We start from the raw sequence: 15331 nt of genomic DNA on the forward strand, positions 1-15331 counted from the left end.
ATTTAAAGGAGGAGGGATCGAATAAGAAAATAAAATAGGACTGAATTCATCTTTGCCATTAGAAAGCTAATCCTCACCTTCATAATGGACATTTTCATTCAGTGATGTATTGGAGTGTTATTCAGCCACCACACTGGGGCATGTGACTTACTCATTCTGATGCCTTGGACTGGGCTTGGAAATGAATCGGGCAAGGAAATGAATCAGCAACTGATTGACAGCTGTGTCCCAATTCACATATAATTTAGTTCACTTTAAAATAGCTCCAGCACTGAGTTAAGAGCCAGCCCTGTTTGTACACTACAGCTTGTTCCTTTACCATCTACTTTTAATGAGCAAGAGTATCCAGTTACCTAATGAGAAAGTTGGATTGTCAGTGGTTTCAGCATTTGCAGTACCTTGTCTGCAAATGCCAAAGGGGTGGGGAGCAGTGATTGGTCCCCTACATTTATTTCTTCTTGTATAGAATTTAGATTTTAGAAATTAACAAGATGACAGATATAAAAAATACTACTTTGTAAAGAGAAAATTCTTTTTCATGAGTAGTTAAAAAGGAGCCACATGTCCAGTTAGCAAGCAAAGCAGAGATTAGACATGACCGCAACCAACTAGTGATAAAATATGAAGGGTTAAGGGCTGTCTGTACTATAAATTGGCTTAACTATCATTCCCTCAGAATTTTCATTTTTGGGGAATCCAGAGATGTTTAGCAGGATTTTTTATATTCTAAAAAAACTATATATTTTTAAATATTGCTCCAGGATCAGGAAGTCACTTCAAACCAGTTTAAAATCAGTTCGTTGCTGTAGTTGTGTTTATAGAATGGAGTGGGTTTGTTTATAGCAGGGGTGGGGAACCTTTTTCAGTCTGAAGGGCACAAATCCTCATGGACAACCTTTTGGCGGCCACAAACCAGTGGTGGGTGTATTATCACAGTTCAAGGACACATTCCAGCCAGGTAAAATCACTAAAGAGGGCACAGAGCAGGGTCGGTAAGAGGTCCAAGGGCTTAACAGAGGTCCTGAGGGTCCCCATCCCTCATGTATAGAATGATGGCAGAGCTTGATATGTACAAGATTTGGGCTTTCCTCCTGCCTTCAGCCGATTGATGGTCATGGAGAGTATCACAGTGTACTTCATGGAGCAGTGGGAGAACACAAGGCCTGTCTAAACAAAAAAGTCTTTGCCTACTAGCAGAAGGCTACCAATCAGAAATGGTGTTCCAGAGCCAGGGCACAGTCAGTGAGGCTGCCCTCTTAACACTTGTACTACATATATCTCTGAAGTTAGATACAGAGAAGGGTCTCTCCTGAATATTTTAATACTCTTTTACAAGAGAAGCTAGTCCTTCAGGAAACCTGGTCACAAGCTGGTCACAGCCAACACTTTGAATTGTGCTTGGAAACAAATCAGCTAATGAAGCTGTTCAAATAAGGGAGTCACATGCTCCCAATAATCATCATCAGCCAGCAGCTTGGTTGCAGCATTCTGGACCATTTGCAGTTTCTGGACATTTTTCCACATGGAGCACATTACAGTAACCCAGCTGAGATGTAAGTGAAGCATGCATAGCCACTGCTGACACCCACAGTAAATATCTAGGCTCAAAATCAGATCTAGGAACATACTTTCTCTGTAATTATACAGCCACGAAAGTGGATATATACTATAGCCAGCGTGGATTTTTCACATTCCGCAATGTTAAATTGAAAATTCTGATGCTTCCCATAAGCTCATTTCACAACAAAACCTTACAAAACATATAGTCCTGAAGTCAGAAATGCTTGCTTAACAACCATGTAAATTTTCATGGTGATACACAAAACAGTCAGAGAGAATCGAGAGTTCAAAGTGTAAAAAGAGAGAGAGAAAACCCCAGAGCCCTTTTGGACTTTTTTCTGTCAGAGTTCTCATAATCTGTTGAAATTCATTAAAAATCAGCCGTGTTCACAGAGTTCCTGTAGTCCTATTACTGACCTTGCCCCATACTCTGACCTTCATCTTCTGCAGTTTAAAAGTTAAAAAAATGCCTGGCTGATTTTTAATTAATTTAAGAAATTTTGGCTTGAACTCAATGATAATATTGGGCATGCTCAGTAAGAACCAACTGTCAGTGTTCTAAAAGCCAGAGTCCCAGCTGCTGGGCTTGCCTAATCAGGGGGCCACACCCATACCAGACTTTGATTTCATGTGAGACAGTCATGGCTTCCCCCAAAGAATCCTGGAAAGTGTAGTATGTGAAGGGTGCTGAGAGGAGACTCCTATTCCACAGAGCTCCAGTGGACAGACTGATTTAACAGTCAGCCACTCTAATTGAAAGTCTGTGAGGGGAACAGGGTGTCTCCTAGCAACTCTCAGCACCCTTCACTAACTACACTTCCCAGGATTCTTGGAGAGAAGCCATGACTGTCTAAAGGGAAATAAAGGCCTGCTGTGGATATGGCCAGGGACACAGCTTTGGTTTAAATTTGGGTGGGAGGCTACATGTGCCTGCTGTAGAATAAAAAGGTGAGGGAAATGCTGAAAATCAATGATATCGTTCACAATGTTTTCCTTTTGGAAAGGAAAGGGGCCCCCCTCTGCCCAGTGCCCACCCACCCAATCTCCTCCTCTCCCCCTCCTCCTACCCTCCCTGCCCCTTCCCCGGGTCAGTGTTGGACTAGACTGCAAGACCAGGGTTCAAATCCCCACACAGCCATGAAGCTCACTGGGTGACCTTGGGCCAGTCACTGCCTCTCAGCCACAGAGGAAGGCAATGGTAAACCTTCTCTGAATACCATTTACCAAGAAAACCGTATGCATAGGGTCGCCATAAGTCAGGATCGACTTGAACGCAGTCAATTTCCATTTTCAAACATGATTGCACAGAAATAAATCCCATTGAACTCAAAAAGTATGCAACTGATCAAACCCACCCTCCCTTCTCCTCCCTCCTATCCCCTCCCTCTTGCCCCTTCCCTCCCCATTCCTTTGCCTCTCCCTCCCCATCCCCATCCCATTCTTTCCCTTCCCCTTCCCCATGGTCAGTTTTACCTATCTTAAGCATGATTGCACAGGAGTAAATATCACTGAACTCTATAGCATGCAAATGATCAAACCTGCCCTCCCCTCCCCCTTCCTTTGTCCCCTCCAATCCACTCTGTCCCTGTCCTCCTTCCCCTTCCCCCTCATCCTCCCCCATGGTCAGATTTACCTATCATAACTATGATTGCATAGGAGTAAATCCCATTGAACTCAATAAGCATGCAGATGATCAGACCTGCCTTTCCCCTCCTTCTCTCCTCTCCTCTCCCTTCCTCCTCCCCTCCTTTCTTCCTTCTTCCTCCTCTCCTGCCCACTCCAGCCGTCCCTCCTTTCCCCCTGGTCAGTTTTACCTATCCTAAGCATGATTGCACAGGAGTAAATCCCACTGAACTCAATAAACATGCAAATGATCAAACCTCCTGCCTGCTCCCATCCCACTTCTCTCCTCTGCATTTCCTCCCCTCCCTCCTCCTCTGCTCCCCATCCCCTGTGGTCAGTTTCACCTATCCTAAGCATGATTGCAGGGGAGTAAATCCCACTGAACTCAATAAGCATGCAAATGATCAATCCATTCTCAGCAAACTTGCAGAGGATCCCATTTCTAACCTCCTGGATTAAGAAGCAGAGAAATTCACGAATAGGCAAAAAACCTTTCACAGTCCAATCCACTTGCTATGTAGAATTTGGTAACATGCCTCTGAGCATATGATGAGTGGTGGCAACACCTGCAATCAACCCAAATAATAGAAGGAAGACATGTGCTGTGCTGATCTTGTTTTAGCAGAGAGGCAACAACATTATTAAGACAGTTGATATAGTTCAGATGGTCACTTTAAATATGTCTGATTTACTTTGCAATTTTAGTGAAGTTTCCTATGGTAAATCATTTTCTTTTGCTTCTGTTTCTGTGAATATGTGAAGTACAGCAACACTTTGCAACACTAAAAAAAAAGCTTCAAAAACAATTGTGAAATAATGGCACTGACTGCTCTGCAGAATAGTTTCCAATGGACATGAGGAGTGTCTCAGCTTGCACAAGATAAAACAGTGGGAGGTGAAATATATTCTAGCAAAATTCTAGGTGTGCTCTATGTTTTTAATTGACTGTGCCCACCTTGCCTTAAATGAAGTGGTTGAAACATAGCAGGCTGAAAACATGCTTCCTCTTTTTTCCAACAGCTGGAGTCATTGCTGAAGTAGCAACATATTGTAATCAGTCTGATTTTACATTAGACTGCAGTTTCAGATTGAACTGTTAATGAACCCAAAATAAAAATGGAACATAACCTCCAATTTGAAACACAAAGGCTGTCTTCACCATCATATGACATTGACCAATAAAAAGGCTTTGAAATTAATAAAAATAAATTTGACACAGATTTCTAGGATGAATAATGAGGGGAATTAAATTTTCTAGATTAGATTCTCTGTAGAAACACAGGAAAGAATCAAAGAAGAACACCAACAAACATACAAAAATATAATTCTCCATCTTTGGAGATGGCAGGTGTTGCCACAACTCATCATATGCTCAGAGGCACATGTTACCAAATTCTTCCAAGCTACACAGGAAGTGGATTGGACTGTGAAAGACCAACCCAAATTGTGTTTGCATTTTGACAAATTTGTAGGGCAGTACAATATCTCAGAGAGGAGGTCAGATCTCTTGCTCCCCTGGTACATTCACTATAGCTGCCCAATTTCCCTGCTTTTTAAAGTTTGATAGAAATATCTATTGGCTATAGGTAACATTCTTAAACTGCAAGATTTTTTGCCTATTAATGAATATCTAATACTAGCTTAGTTATAGCTTGGAATCAAGAGCTATTAGAGCTGTATTGAACTCAGCTGGAACAAGTTCAGCTGAATTGCCAAAGGGAAGTTGTTTCACACACCCCATGAAATCAAAGGATGATTGGGAGGGGGGGGGTTGGCCCCTGAACTATTTTTTGACAATTTGGGCATTCTTGGAGGAATCATGGTACTGCAGCCCTACAGTTGGCTTTTCACTCTTTGGGGGGGAGGGTTAAAAAAGGAGACCTGTCACCAGCATTGCTGCTACCACCATAGTAAGTGTCCCTTTTCCAGAATTGCCATGAAATGGGTCACATGCAAAACATCAGGCAATGCAAAACCAATCCACATTTTACCCCTTGTAAAAATCAGCTGAATTTTTATGTATTATTATTATTACTATTATTTTCACAGTGCATTTTTTTAACGTTCACATTTCATGTTGAACTGCTGATGAGGTAGAACTTGATGTTTAAAAAGTCAGCAACAAATGTATAAAACACAAGTGGACAATATTCTATGTATGCAGGAGATTTTGCTCCACATAAAAATGAAAACAAAAGTATGTGAGTTATTTTGGTTCACCGCTAATAAAAAAGAAAAGATCAACCAGGTATCCTTTATGTGTCTGTGCTACACTAGGAAGTACCCATTCTATCTAGCAATGATAACTGTTCCTTGTAAAATGAAATTAATGTAAATTCTGAGATTGAGTTTTACAATGTTTCAACTTACTGTTCAGTATGTGTTATGTATACATCATGCTAGCCTGCTTGCACAGATCCAAGGATACAAATAATTATTTGATCGTTCATGCGTATATTTCATCCCAACAACATACAGAAAGAAGTTTTCAGTTAAAAGGCCTATTCAGAAATAATTTCCATGCAAATATTATTTTTTAAAAGTATGTGTGTGTGTCATCTAAATAAGTGATCATATGCCACAAAGTAAAACTTTAATATAACGTAACGACATAAGTATTCACATTGGGAAACCCTCATTTGTATAGTTAGAAGTTTTTAATTCAGACTTCTCCTTTATGAAAATAGGAAATTCATTCTACTCACCTTAACACCAAAACCTTAAACTTTCCTGGGAAACATGGGGGGGGGAAAGGTTCATATTAACAAAGAAATCATTATTGTAAAATATGATTGAAGTCCAACAATGGTAACATTTCAATCAATAGATTGTAGGGTGGCCATATGTTCTACTTTGCTGAGGACTTCTGTTTGAAGTCCAGTTTAAAGATACCTAAGGAGGAAGAGGAGATGCCTTAAAGTTACCTTGAACTTGCCCAGCCAAAATTAGCACCAGTATAGCAGACTGAATAGACCCACAGGTCATCTCCATTGTGGTGAGATATTTCCTCTCCCACCTTTCTACTATATTTGCCATAGATGGTCATCATGGTGGACTTCTTAAGGCATTCCAAAGGCAGGCATGGGGTGGGGATTGAAGTGGAATTTAAGGGGCAGCCTTGGGAAGAAGTTGAGGCACATTTGGTCACATCTACCTGGGTGAAGTCCTAATGAATTAAGCAAGACTTACTTCTGAATTTAAATGAAAAAGAACATGAAAATGAGGGTGTGAGAGGTGTGAGAGGAATGAGAAACAAAGGGAAAGGGACTGAAGATAACCAAAGAGGCAAGGGAAGGAAGGACAAGGGTGGAGACAGAAATGAGGAAAACACCAAGTGAAGACTGTAACACTTTATGGAGTGGGGGAGGGGCAGGGGAGGACAACAACAGTTGTGATGCCAAAGGGAAACCATGGCAATAAATGAATAGAATATGGATAGATAAATCATGACTATGCTTATATCATTATAACAATATATCATAATAATGATATTATTTAAACACTCCAGATAAGAAACAGTTGTGTCCTTGTGGTTTGGGAGAAGTGGAAGACACAATCCATTATGTACTTTATTGTACCCTGTATACATCCCTGAGAGAGGCATTCTTGAATTCATATTTCTGGCCAAAATGACCAGCTGGCCTGCAAAGTTTAAACCTACCTATTTGCTTTGAGATAGTGTTGAGAACATGACTCTTAAAGTAAAGTTGTTTACAGTGTGTGGGGGGCCAAGATGCATTTGCAAATCTTCAGCATTTATTTATTTAATAACATTTTGAACCTGCCCCTCATCAAACAATCCCAGGGCGGGTTAAAGTAACATATAAAACAGGGATAATCCAATCCGGGTAGAGCAGGTAAAAATAAAACTGCCAAATGCAGCAGCAGACTAACATCTCATAAATGCATGAGCAAACATGTTTAAGCTTGTGCCAAAGTGCCAGCAACTAGGGAAACATCTGGGATAAGGTCATTCCATAATCGGGACATTACCACTGAGAAGGCTGAATCCCATGTCACTATGAATTTCACCTAGTGGTGGGAGAAGAAGAGCCTCCCCTACAGAACTAAGAACCCAAATTGTTTAGGACTCTATGGGTTAAAACCAGCATCTTAAATTCAGCCCAGAAATGAATAGGCAACCAATAAAGATCTTTGAGGATTGGGGTTACATAATCCTTATGCACTGCCCCAGTCAGCATTCTGCATTAACTGAAGTTTCTAGACCATATTTAAGGGTAGCTCCATACAGAGCTTGTTACAATAATCTAACAGACGGTTATGATGGAGAATTTTCTTCTATGGGATCCTTTACTGGGGGTCCTTGAAGAAATTTGAAGACACAGGCTTGAAGCAAAAAGGTAGGCCTTTATTCTTTTGCAAGCATATGCAGGGTCAGCCTCCCAAAGAGTCTGGAGAGGACTGCACTGAGGCACTGTGTGCAAGCTCTTTTAAGCAGTACAGATACAGCATGTGACATTAGTTCACCAATCTCATAGGTTCCTTCCCACATAACATCACAGTTTCTCCTCTCTGCGATCTTTCCAAACCAATCAGAAAGCATTAGGTAATATTCTTCTTATTCCAATTTTCTGTCTGTCTTACTGATATCACCATGTTCATCTGTCCACCTGGACTAATTGTCTACCAGGCCGGTTGAAACCAGTTACTATTGTGAATGTGCCTTCAAGCAAACCCGGTACACCCATTGTTCCATTGTTCTTGATCGGCCAGGCTAACATGTTCCTTAACAATGCCAGGTTGGGTTTGGCTTAGCTTAGGGCGCCCGAAAGTTTATGAGCACTTACAATTTTAATAAGGGTTCTTATTTCTTATATTTTCTCAGAAATCCTATTCCTAACTATAAGAATACATAGCTATAGAGAAAGGGTTAGAATTAAGGTGCAGTACTGTGCCTGGAGACCATACATTTAAGACAAGGCACTGGGTAATTCTGAATCAGCCCCTGTCTCTCAGCCTCAGAGAAATAGAAAAGGCAAACCATCTCGAAATACCTTTTCACCATGAATACCCACTTACCAAGTTGCATTCTATTTATTAAAAGTGAGAAAACACACCGAGTTATTTTAAAAATCCTTATTAAACCTCACCGTTTCTCTCATTAAATCTTTGTTACTTGTTACAAGATTTTTTCCCTAGTTGGCATCCTTGCTCTACACAAGAAACCATTTCCCAGGATCAAAACAGTATAATATATCAATCACAGCTTACACAGGTTAAATGCTGATTGGGTTTAAAGAATACACTAATTAATAAACGTAAGTCATGCACCGGCCAAGTTCTGGCAAGAACAGGAGTTCACAGCAAGTTGAATTGCCTGCTATCCAAGTTTTGCTCACAGGCCTGAATTTAATACTAAGATTTTAGGGTTCCCTGAATATATTTCCTAACCTATATAACCTATAGGACTTGTATATATGTAAATAAAATGAAGTCAGGAAATAAAATGAAGTCAGGGTTAAGAGGTTCGGGCTGAACTTCACTTGCCTCTCTGTGAGACTGGATTTTGTGGTCTTAAAAGACCTCTGGCCTGTTGCTTAGTTCCTTATGATTCTAAAACATATACCCTCTTAATATCTATGTTTTATATGTGTGGATATATAAAATTCCCCATTAGTTAGAGATAGCTATCTCTGTCCAGGAACTTCTGTAGCTGGCAAACCAGCCAGTGCTGGGAAAAGACCATCTGAGCCTCCAGTGACAAAGTTGGATCAAGCATTATGCCCAGACTATGCAGCTGCTCTTTTACGGGGAGTGCAACTCCATCCAGAACCGGCTGCCTACCCAATTCTAAGAATCCTCTACCAACAGCACCCGTAGTTTTGTTTGGGCTCAGTCTTTTTATATTAGTCCTCATCCAGTCCCACATACAATTAGTTGATCAATTGTAGAGATGATGAACATAACTGACAGATCAATCATCCCCCTCATTGACGACTTTTGATGCAGTTTAAGGCATTTTTATTTTTATTTGCTCAGACTTTTTGGGAGTGCTGATAATGGAAACCATGTTTTGATACCAGAATACTATGGAGTTGCTGAGTCCTTCTGCTGTGTATAATGTTTTAATGTTGGTTTTAGATGTTATTGCTGTATTTTATGGATAGTGTAAACCACCTTAGGGTCTGATTAGATGAAGGACAGGGTAGAAATAAAACTAATAAATAATTAACATGATAGTTTTATATGTGATCCATATATGATATTCATGCAGTGCATACTGTCCTTATAGATCTGCTATATTATAAAGATTCATTATTTATTTATTTATTTATTTATTTATTGCACTTATATACCGCCCCATAGCCAAAGCTCTCCGGGTGGTTTACAGCAATCAAAAACATTAAAACAAATATACAATTTAAAACACATATTTTAAAAACAATTTAAAACACAATTTTAAAATTTAAAACAATATAAAAACAATTTAAAACACATGCTAAAATGCCTGGGAGAAGAGGAAAGGAAATTAGATTTTATATGATACAACATTTTATTCCTTTATATGCCATCTTTTTAGAATGCAATTGCCCCTTTGATGCAGTGTATAAATTTCATAAAATATTACAATAATAATGCATAATAAAATAATCATCCAGTTAAAACCAAATCACTAATTCAAGTGATGTAAAAGAACATTGCATGTGTTTTCCAGCAGTAATATCTGCTCTAGATTTTATATACTTTTCTGGTGTTTTTTCTACTAAGAAATGTGTTTTTAACACATTGTGTCTCTGTCCTTGTTATTTTTAAATACCTTTAGGTGTGTTGTAATGGGATTCTGCACAACAATAAACCAGGTTTCCAGTGCTGTGAAGACAAATACATCCAATTTATGCTTAATACATCAGGTGTTTGCTGTGGTGGCCAGGTGCATTCTGTGCAACCAGAGTATCAGTGCTGCAGTGGCTATTACACAAGGGTATTAGCAGGTAAGAGGAAATTCTTGCAAGAGTTTGACAGAACAGATCTGCACAATAGTCTTTAACCGAGAAGAAATATGCATTTGTATCTGAGTGCGAATTAGATGAGCAACATTTTTATTCAATCACAGGATGAGAAATGAAAAAATGCTGTGATTTTTGCCTAATATTGGAAAAAAGCATTCTGTGCTCATTATGATACTATTGAATGAATGAATAAAGAACCAACATAAAGACATGTTAGGAATTTGTTATATAAATAACTTTACAACAGCAGAATATGTGAATGGCACAGGACAAGAACTGAGAGCTAGGCTGGTATAGCACACAGAGTGTTGGATTGGGATAGACATGGGTTCAAGTCTCCACTGAGCCATGATGTTCACTAAATGACCTTGGGCCAGTCAATGTCACTCAGCATAATTTGAGTGGGGAGCAAGTGAGCCCAAGGTTCGCTCATTCTGACTCAGTCTTGTCATGTTAAGCTATTTATTTATTTTCTGCATTTGTATGCCACAAAAGTTCTCTGGGTGGCTTCCAATCAATTAGAGTGATTTCCAAATGTAGCCAGTGTCTGCATAGAGCAATCTGACACCAAGGAAAATGGGTTAGACCCAGTTTTTTTGCCTGTATAGATATATACCAAACTTCTGTGTAAACGTTGAGTGTATTTAAAGGGGTAGGGAGATTCAAGATTCACTATTGTGTTTGTAATTGTATATTGTAAACACTCAGGAAAATGGGGTGCTGTGTGGTATGAAATCTGTTCCATGATATATTATTGAGAAAAATAATATATGCTGAGATATTATTAGTTCAAATTTGAGCTTGCAATGAAAGAAAAATGATTTTTCTTTTAGCAACCTTCATAATATTATTTGCAATTAGGTTTTTGACATATTTTTAAATAGAGCAAGTATAATAGCCCAAAGAAAGATTTCCCTTGGATGTTTAATGCACAAAACTCTTTGCAGACAACTGTGAGGTCAGGAGCTAAATTGACTGCATTACCCATGGGTTGGCACACAGTCCCTGTGCTCAGAAGTACTTTGAATTTCTGCCAAGCTATGCAGCACATTCTAAATTCCAATGCCTTCAGAAGTCATTCATATATCACAATATTAGAATGCCTTCCATGATGTCATCCAAAAGAAAAAAAATGCTGTCCCATGGAACTAAAGGAGAGTCTTTTGCTGGTCTCATTAATCTCAATATACTAAAAGAAGAAGATTAATCTCTGTGACCTCTAGACCCATCCAGGGGTGTCTCTATTAACTAGCTTACTGCTGTTTACATAGGGACAAAAAAGTACAGTGATGCAAGCCATCTTGTCTCTAAAAGAAGCTCAAATTTGATAGGCAATTTGTTAAGCTTCAAGGACTGAATATTTATAAACTGTTTGCCAGCAGTTTTTTTTAAAGACGACCTTACTGTTTTCTTCCTCCCCCTTGTTTCTTAAGAGCAGAAACAAGAACAATATTGGTCACTTTTTTCATCTCTTTTTTTTATATATAAATATGCTAATAACCCCAAGCAAAATGTTAATGTGGGTCATTTTTTGCTAAGGATAACAATTAACTGGTAAGCCTGCATGGTAGTTTTCAGAGAGAAAACATTTTCAAGCTTGGCTTGGAATGGATCCCATTTTGAGAGGTTAATGAGAAGGTTACTGATCCTTTGTGTCTTATGTTTAATGGTCCTTTTTATAAAATCACAAATATATAAAAATCTGTATTATTTCCAATTGATGAAACTTACATACCCTGTTGAAGGCCTTACTCTGTTCAGTCATGAAATTAGATTCTGAGGAGAGCAGAGAAATGTGGTTAAGTATCTAAACAGATTATATCTCTTACACTCCAAAGATTTGTTCTTGTCTTTTTGGTTTATTATTGACTTTATTTGATAAAGATATTTATACAGGGCACTCTTGACATGCATACTTTCCAGATGTTATTTGGCCACTTTTAATAAAGTGAGAGATAAAGTCCTTTGGTGCAGGCATGAAACTTAGAAGTCAGGAAAGGAGTGGTAGTGTTTTCCTTGAATGGAGAACAGAAGATACAGATATGAATCCGAAAGCAAAGATGGGAAGGGATGAATTTCCAAACTATAAGTAAATAATGTTAGCTTTCATCACACTTCTCTATCTCCTTGGGGTTTGTGGAGAAAATGAACAATGTTCTTTCCTGAATGTCATCGTAGCTGGTTTCCAGCAAGGTGACTTATTTGTGAGATTGCTTACACGCACAGACGTTTTCCTTGTCAGAAGTCTCCTACTGAATCTCCAAGTGGCATATTAACCTTCAGGGAGATGGTTGATGGAGGTGGTTCCATCCATCTTGATGGAGATGGTTCTGAAGAAGAAGCTAACTGAAAGACAGTTGGTGCACATGTAGACTAAAATATGCATAACTTTGGTTTGTGTTCAATTGGATTTTTCTTAAAATGACAACCTGAAGAATTTTAAGAAATGGAGAGATAAAGCAGCAGTATAAAAAAGTACCCCATGCAGTCTCATGCCAATCATTCAGTTCAGCACTGCCAGGTAGTATCATTCCAGCTTCAACCTTGTACATACTCCACCTAGTACAGCTTGGAAATCCACTTGGGGGGCTTTAATAATTTGTGGTAGAATTAACACCATTTGGAAATCACAGTAATACAACTATTTGCTAAAGAGGAAGAAATGTACCTTTTTAAAAAAATTTCCAGAATCCTAGAAATTCAAGTTACCTCTCAGCTATAGTATCTGAGATCCTTCAACGTGGGAGATATTGCAAAAATGCTTCAAGCCAAAATGTGGTACATGACATTGAAGTAGCAACTGTTCAACAATATATGGGCATAAGCCATCTCCTGTGACATAACAGCCTTCTTTAGGGAAGGCTGTAGCTCAGTGGTAGAGTGTCTGCATGCAGAATTCAATAGTGAGTTAGATGGACCAATGGTCTGACTCAGTATAGGATAGCTTCCTATGGTCCTATCAGCCAAGTAAATTTCCTTTTCTTTTTTAAATCTTAGCCCCTCAAATTTTTGGCTGCAGCTAGCCCTTTCTTCTCTCAACTTTCTTAATTTGCGCACCATCCTGCTTTGTTCTGCACAATTTATTTATTTTATTTATTGAATTTATATCTTGTCCTTCCTCCCAAAAGAGCCCAATTGAATTGTCCTATTCATGATATTTATATTGTAAGTTGGACATGGGTGAAATTACAGGCATTTCCTTCCAATGTTTTGCTTTTTATTTTAGCTAAGAGCTTAATGTACAAGGACAATTTCACCCTTAACTAAAATAAAGTCTGTTGTACAAATAACTGTATTTGCATCCGTCCATTCTGTGCCTTTCTCATCCTTCCTCTCCTTTGTTATCCACTACAATGTCAAACGTTTGACTGAAAGCTTAGGAACCTCTTTGCTTATGCTAAACCGTTCTGTTCTATGTACATTGATGATGATGTGTAAATAATAATAATCTGCTACTACTAATACTGCTACTGCCAACAATAAATAATAGAAAAGATTATATAGATTGCCATGTTATGTTTAAATCTACAGGAGAAGTATGCTGCCCAAATGAAGAACAAAACTGGATCTCTGTTGGGATTGGGGATTCCTGCTGCCAGGGAATGCCTTACTCCACATCAGGGAACCAGATATGTTGCAGTGGAGCTCTTCATGATGGCTTCAGTCACCAGTGTTGTGGAGGGCACATAGTAAGCAAAGACCTGATTTGTTGTGGTGATGAAGATAAAGGGAAAACCTATCAGCCTGCTACAGGTACACTCTTAGTTTATTGTTGAAATATGCTTTGTTTTGTGATTCAAAACTTAAGAAAGGAATTAGCTTTTCCATAAGGAATAGGTTCAGATGCTACCAGATTGCTCATCTATGGATACTACAGAGAAGAAAAGAAAGCTTTTTCATTTTTGCCATATGCCATAAAGTTACAGAATCTAACACTGAAATGTTAGTGCAGTGTGACATTAAACCAAAACTCCATGAAGGGACTAGGAAGAGTTTCTAAGCAGAATCTCTAGATCCAAAGTGCCATGGAATAAACAAAATGCAGGCTTCTTATGAATTATGTATTTTGCTTTGAGCTTGCCACGTGCATGCTTAGTGGGAGGTAGGATGGAATGGACATTTTGCTTTGCCTCAGGGCCAGCACAAGACATTCAGCCACCTGAGGCCAGTCTGTCACTTCTGCCCTGTATGCCACCCCCATGCACTGATCTCTTCCCTCCTCCTTCTGCTCCTTTTGTTTTTGCTGCTGCATCAGGGGCAGCAACAAGGGTGTGCCAATGCTCTCCAGGGCCTCCCACTCAATAGTGCCCTGCTCTGACAAGCATAGGAACATGCCTTATACTGAACCAGACCATTGGTCCATCTAGTTCAGTATTGTCTACACTGACTGGCAGCAGCTCTCCAGAGTTTCAGTCAGGAGTTTTTTCCCCAGCCTACCTGGAAATGCCCAGGATTGCACCTTGGACCTTTCACTTTCAAAGCATGTACTATACCACTGTGCTGGAGTATCCCTAGGGCAGCATTCCTGACTTTAGGGCCAAAGGAAATGTAGAGTCCTTGCACAGTGAGACAATGTGGACAATGTGGCCCCAAAGAGTGCTTGCTTGTGCCATTGCCATTTTGCAGCAAATGTTAGTTATAGAGTAAAAGTAGTGTATTGTAAGACTTTAAAGTTTAAAAGTTTGCTGTCAAACTTTCTAAAGAGTTTTTTTGGGTTTTTTGCATTTGTCCCAACCCTCTGGAGCAGATTTGGGGAGGGTGCAGGGGTAGGAGAGAGTGGAAAGTCCCACTGCTCAAGCAGAAATCCTTGTGGTAATGGGGCATGATTGTTGAATACTGTCCATTGTCAGCCAGAATCATTTGCTCTATATTAAGAAATAGTTTCATAAAGTCTTAGAATACTTTGTTATATTTTATTATTTAGTTGTTGTTTTTTCCTTTATAGATTTGTACCTTGGTGGGTGGAGGTATATCTGGATACTAAAGATGAATTCAGTTTTTAGCAATCAATGTATGACTTGGATCTTTGTAAAGCAAAGTTCTGACATGATGAGCGTTATGGCCACCATGTTTTAACATGACACAGATGTTGCCGATTGTGCATGGGAACATATGAAACTTCTTTATGCTGAGATGGATCACTGGTCCATCTGTGGCAGAGCTGACCTCTCCAACGG

The 15331-nt window shown here is 39.2% G+C and overlaps 1 protein-coding gene across 1 annotated transcript in view; it reads left to right on the forward strand.

Annotated features, from left to right (window-relative positions):
* Positions 1 to 15331, forward strand: part of USH2A (usherin) — a 766975-nt gene that overhangs the window by 567509 nt on the left and 184135 nt on the right. The window contains exons 48-49 of the mRNA XM_061626123.1: positions 9968 to 10136; positions 13686 to 13907. Of these exons, the coding sequence (XP_061482107.1) occupies positions 9968 to 10136; positions 13686 to 13907 (391 nt within the window). The remainder of the gene's footprint in view (positions 1 to 9967; positions 10137 to 13685; positions 13908 to 15331) is intronic.

The sequence above is a fragment of the Rhineura floridana genome, chromosome 4 (assembly GCF_030035675.1).
Source record: "Rhineura floridana isolate rRhiFlo1 chromosome 4, rRhiFlo1.hap2, whole genome shotgun sequence".
NCBI classification, from domain to species: Eukaryota; Metazoa; Chordata; class Lepidosauria; order Squamata; family Rhineuridae; genus Rhineura; species Rhineura floridana.